Below are 6,186 nucleotides of genomic sequence, written 5' to 3' on the forward strand. Positions count from 1 at the left end.
GGCTGGAAGAGGGGCTACCAACCGGTGTAGCAGCCTCCGAGTCCGTTGAAAAGTCGTCGTCCATTTTCCCGCCGTTGTTTTCTTTTTGGCTAGCAAGGTAGTTGTGGTCCGTTAGCTTCAGCACTTGAGCTCTGTCTTTGCGATTCTGTTTCCTATTTTGCTTTTGTTCGGACATACTATGGCGAAAGAACGTTTCCGACAGCAATAATGTAGTTCCACCGTCGTTAACAGCAAAGTTGGGAGGACAGAAAACTGTTATTAAGCAAACCGCTCTGTGGATGCGACTGAGCGCTGCTCCGCCATCACCGGAAGTCCTTATTATTATTATTAATGTGGTGAAGAAGGAAGACAAGCCTCTGTTTTGATGAAGTTAATGGAAAGCCTAATAATTGTAATTAAAATGAAAAACAATAATATGCATTTGGATGGATCGAAAATGGAAAGTTATCTGCAGCACTTCATTAAGTGCCTCTAAAGTGTCTGCAGCTCTTAATGATCTCTGTTGCTGTGCTGCAGGTGTCTGGAGGCGTTCTGTATCTACGGCAGTGTGGGCCGTGTGGAGGAGCCTTATGTCAGCATCACCAGGAAGAAGCAGATTCCTCGCAGGGGTCAGTCTGAGGAGGTGGAGCGGCAGGTGGGGCAGGCGGAGGGGAAACTGTTTACTCACCGAGCAGCCTTCGCCCGTACCTCTGTCATTCAGGCCTTCCTGGGATCAGCCCCCCAGCTCACCCTGCAGCTCTACATCTGCGTACTGCAGCAGGGGGTATCCATCGGAAGAGGTGGGGATTTTAGTGTGTGTGACTCTTTGATTTACTGCTCACATGTTACCTATAATTGAGCAGTCTGTCCTCCCCTTCGTCACCAGTACACAGCTCCACTGTGATGTGGGCTGATTAGCTAAGTGCCATATTGGAAATAAGAGGATGGTGTTTTCATGAGTCAAAGTGGTGTTATGTAACTGCCTCTCTGATATCGAGGATGGAAAATGGTGATTCTCTCTGCCAGTTGGTGCAGATCTGAAATCAGGCTGTTCAACTCTTTGTGTGTGTGTTTGTGTGTGGGAGCGTGTATTACTTAAATTGTGGGGACCTAAATCTGTTTACACAGTCACAAACAATTCACTTTCAGGGTGAAGATGTTAGTTTAGGCAAGTAGTGGTTAGGGTTAAGGTTAGGGTGAGTCTCCAGGAAATTAATATAAGTCAGTGTAATATAATGTCCTCTGAAGTGATGGAAACATCATTGTGTGTGTGTGTGTGTGTGTGTGTGCGCGCGCGCGCGCGTGTGTGTGGGTGCCAGTATTTCTATTCCTGAGAGAGATTTAGTAAAGGTTCACACAACGTCACCGCAGGACATCTGGTCTTTGAATTAGGACAAAATAAAAGATGTTTTAAATACTGGCAGTCTGACACTTCTATTTTACGCTTAGCACTTTAACATCCTGAATGTGAATGTGGGCTTCAGGGCTTTAAAGGAAAAGATCACAATATTTCAAGTCTGTCTTTTTAACAATAATTAATGTACATCTAAACAGATTGTGCTTGCTGTAATCATTCCTCCTCTTTGTGCTGGTAATTAAAAGATCCCATAATAATTTGTTTCCAGTGCAAGTGATGGAGGGCAACATCCACAGTCTTGTTCTGAAACAAAAATTCAAAGTCCAGAGTTTGTCTGAAGTTAATAAAGCGTCAGCAGTAAGAGCTAATCAAATAAAGTGGACAGTAGTACAGTGGATTGTACTAAACAGACATGTTGATTTGATGAACTCAGATTGAAGCCTCATATGAACTTTGTAATATATTTTGGAATATTGAATGTTTTTTTTTTTTTTTGGGGGGGGGGGTCTATATTCATCAGTTAATTTACTCAACATGCTTATGTATAGTAACATAACCACCATATTTATATGACCATAAAAACATTTAAAAATAAATTATTCATATTTTCAATGATTTACAGGCACACACAGACATCTATAACAAATGAAGAAGTTGGGATAAAATCACTTTATATGTAATAGTTGTATTATTTCTTACATTTATCTGCTGGCTGTATTTGTATTTATAGATAGTGAAACAATAATTATACAACATTTTTATTTATAGGTATTTTATGGTATGAATCTATTTTTATTTTGTAATTTTGCAATGTATTTTGGGTTGCTGGTAGCTTTATACTTGGTTAAATTGACAAAATAAGAAGTCAGACCCATAGCTGAGTTTGTGCTGATATTGTGCATGTGGGGAAAATTATATAATGGGTGATAAGAACAGAAATTAATCCATAAAAATCTGGAAAAGTGAACCAAAATCAACATGGAAAGCACTAACCTATCCTTTAAGTGATGTTGTCCTCATATTTCTCTGTGTTTGTTAATGTCAGGCACACTGATGGTGATCTCCCTCCTGTCTATTGTGTATGGAGCGCTGCGCTGCAACATCCTGGCCATTAAGATCAAATATGATGACTATGAAGTGGACGTCCGGCCCATGGCTTATCTCTGCATTTTCCTGTGGAGAAGCTTTGAGATCGCCACTCGTGTGGTGGTTCTGGTTCTGTTCAGCTCTGTGCTGCAGCTCTGGGTCCTGCCCGTGGTTCTTCTTAACTTCCTGGTTTTCTTCCTCTACCCCTGGATCCTGTTCTGGCAGAGCCACTCGCCGTTCCCTGAGAATATCGAAAAGACTCTGACCAGGGTGGGAACCACGATCGTGCTTTGCCTGCTCACCTTCCTCTACGCCGGCATCAACATGTTCTGCTGGTCAGCCGTGCAGGTGAAACTCAATGACCCGGACCTCATCAATAAGTCCCAGAACTGGTACCGCATGGCCGTGTACTATATGTTGCGTTTTGTGGAGAACGCCTCGCTGCTTCTGCTGTGGTACATCTATAAAACAGACTTTTACAACTTCATCTGTGCACCGCTGCTGGTGCTGCAGCTGCTGGTCGCCTACGCCATCGCCATCTTCTTCATGATGGTCTTCTACCAGTTCTGCCACCCGTGTCGGAGGCTCTTCTCCTCCAGCATGACCCAGGGCCTTTGGGACTGCTCCTCTCTTCTCTGCCTCATGTGCAACTCTGATTCGCCACAGAACAGGCCGATGGGAAAGTCTGTCCTGGAGCCGTCGAGCCCGACCACACACAAAGAACCGGCGAATGACAGAGTCCACGACACAGCCAGCGACACCACAGACGACATCCCTAACGACACAACGTACGACATGCTTGATGATACAATCTATGACACTCCTAATGAAATGGGCAATAATATAGTTGGTGGAATCAACGGTGACATTGGCCACATTGTATCCTGCAATGCCTGAAGCATCACAACTGTTGGACCTGCCATGCAGAGGAACGACCGTGACAGCTTTCATACCCTCTGTAACCTTTTAAGTGCCACACGAATCCCCATGTGTGAGTTGAGTTTACACTTTTAATCTCACTTTTCATACATCCATCTCGACTCCGTTTTCTACCACTATATATTACTCTCACGTGAAGCAAATGTGTCCTTAATTTTAGATCTATTCTGGCTGCAAACATGCGCAGTGTTTCACTTGCTGTAGAGCTGGTGCTCACCCGTGTCATCAGCCAACGTCCTGACCTGTCGTCCTGCAGCCTTTATTTACAATCAAAGACACATGGACACCAACATTACATCTTTTAGTTTTGCGACTGTGTCCACTTATATGCTGCATTATTGATCACAAGGAGCCATGCATTTGAATTGATTGTATTTAGTATCCCTTTTAGAATGGAGGTATGCATGTGTGGAGCCTCAGATGAGGTGTAACAGTTATTCCGCAGGGGAGGGGGGTCTGATTTGTACAGTTTTTCCCTGAACACCCCCATAGTTTTATGGCTGCAAGCAACAAGCTTTTTTACTCCTCGATAAGAGCTTTATCATTAATATGTGCTGCTTCTGTGATGTATTTTTGCTTGAGACGTGACTCTCCACACATTGTTAAGAGCCTGTTCGATCACCAAACACGTTACTGTAAAGCACGGACATCTCCAAGTGTAATGTTTTTGCACGTTTACAAAAGGGATTTTAAGTGGCTTTGATTCAACTGCTAAGCAGCTGCAGCAGCTGTAGTGATGTAAAATGCTTTGTTTGGATGCATTTGTAGTTTTCTAACTCAAGCTTGTTATGTCTGTCAGCTCTGCGTCTGTATGTCTCATTAGTTATAGAATAATTACACACATACATTATATAGAATAGAAAAATGTTCACAATTGTAAAAAGTATTTTTGCTTATTTTCAACCTTTGAAGTGTGTGGGAGAATGTCTTTGTTTTTGCACTAATTCTTTTTTTGCAATGTACCTGCAGAGGGATGACAGCCTCCAGTATCCGGATGTTTGTACAAATAAGACATGAAACCTTTTAAGCCAAAAAAATAAATAACTGAAAAACCTAAAATAAACATTATCATACAGAGCAAGATCAAAAGGCATTTAAAAAATAAAATCCTGCTAGAAATATCTAAATAAATTTATATTTATATGTGAAAATTGTGTTTTCTTTTAAGCACTTACACACTGTCCTGGCTGCCGGGCAAGATGGCGGACCGGGTGAACGCTTATCTCTAAGCTCTGTCTGCTTGTCCCACTTTTAAACACTCTCTACTCTCCAACCTTCATTTTGAGACCCCAAACAATTTCAACATTACGGAAAAATCCGTACCATGAGCACCAGAAAATCCTCGAACATTAATGTTACTCGCGGCAACGAGGCGTAACGTCACGCCTGTCAAGACTACGCCGCCATGATGGAAGTCTCCACCGAGACCTCCAAGAGGAAAGACCCATTCTCGCCGGCAAAGAACCCACCAGTTTCCAAAAACACAGACACGGGGATAGAAGGTTCGGAAGGTATGCTTTCCGTCTTAGAAGCTATTAAGCTGCTTACTGACAAGGTGGATACAGTCGTTTCCCAGATACACCAGAACTCCGTCATGCTAACTAGCATTGCTAATGCAGTCGAATTCAACGCTGCTGAAATCAAGGATTGCAAAACTCACCTACAAACCACTGAGCGGGAAGTATCAGTGAAGAAAACCTAGGAAGAGCTAACAGAGCGTGTCCTAGACCTCGAGCGTTACAAGCGCCGCTGGAACCTCAGGATTCGTGGGATAAAAGACAAAGAAGGTGAAGTTACTCGTGAAGCGGTTTCTACCTTGCTGATGAAGATTTCTCCATCATGGGCTCCAAACATTAACTACATCGTGGACTCGGCTCACCGACTGGGCAGACGCGAGGAAAAAAAAACGAGGCATGTCATCGTCCAGTTCACCCAAAGAACACACCGAGACGCGCTGTGGAAGATGACCAAAGATTCAGCTATCTGCAGGGAGCTTCGGATCGGCTTCATCGAAGACCTCTGTAAGGCAGACAAAGAGTCGCGAGCGATGCTGTGGCCACAGATACAACAAGCGAGAGCAGCCGGAAAACGGGCTTACTTCAAAGGTGGTGCTGGTTATATCAACGGACAGAGAATTACTTAGCAGCGGCACACAAGGTATATTGCCTATACTTATGAAAATGTAATTGAAGTACTTCTTGTTTGTAACAAACGGGTTGGATGGTTTAGATTGACTTCTGGACATTAAAAGGGACACTACCTGTTACTTAGGCCTCCTTTTTCTTCAATTACAGTTAGTTGAAGTTCATTTTTTCTAGCGTTTGCTTGTTTGTTCTTAGAATGAATGTTGTTTTTTCTTGTATTTCAATTAATGCTAGGGGCCTAAGGTATAACACAAAAAGAAAATCAATATTTTTATTTTGTAAGGGCGAAAAAGCTTATTTTATTTTGCTACAAGAAACTCACTCAAAACTGGTGGATGAAAAATTCGGGATAAACCAATGGGGTGACCAAATTCTTTTTGATCATGGTTCCACTAAATCGGCAGGCTTAGCTATTTTATTTTCTAACTCACCGGGTAAATTAGTAACCTCAAGAAGAAGTAACAATGGTCATTGGATAATCTGTGTCCTGAGCTTTGATGAGCAGTACTGTATTCTTGTCAACGTTTATGGCTTCAATAACCCAAATCAAAACAGTTTATTTTGGATGTTTCTGTTGCTATTGAAAACCTAAAGTTAACTTATCCTGCTGCAAATATAATTATGGGGGGCGATTTTAAATGTCAAAACAGCTCTTTTAACCCAATCCTTTCTGATTTTTGT

At 42.4% G+C, this 6,186-nt stretch overlaps 1 protein-coding gene across 1 annotated transcript in view; it reads left to right on the forward strand.

Moving 5' to 3' along the window:
• xk (X-linked Kx blood group (McLeod syndrome)) overlaps window positions 1–4,512 on the forward strand; it is a 10,938-nt gene extending 6,426 nt beyond the window's left edge. The window contains exons 2-3 of the mRNA XM_046053526.1: window positions 517–779; window positions 2,382–4,512. Of these exons, the coding sequence (XP_045909482.1) occupies window positions 517–779; window positions 2,382–3,319 (1,201 nt within the window). The 3' untranslated portion in view covers window positions 3,320–4,512. The remainder of the gene's footprint in view (window positions 1–516; window positions 780–2,381) is intronic.
• Window positions 4,513–6,186: the final 1,674 nt, after the last annotated feature.

Source organism: Micropterus dolomieu, linkage group LG07 (assembly GCF_021292245.1).
Source record: "Micropterus dolomieu isolate WLL.071019.BEF.003 ecotype Adirondacks linkage group LG07, ASM2129224v1, whole genome shotgun sequence".
Lineage (NCBI taxonomy): Eukaryota > Metazoa > Chordata > Actinopteri > Centrarchiformes > Centrarchidae > Micropterus > Micropterus dolomieu.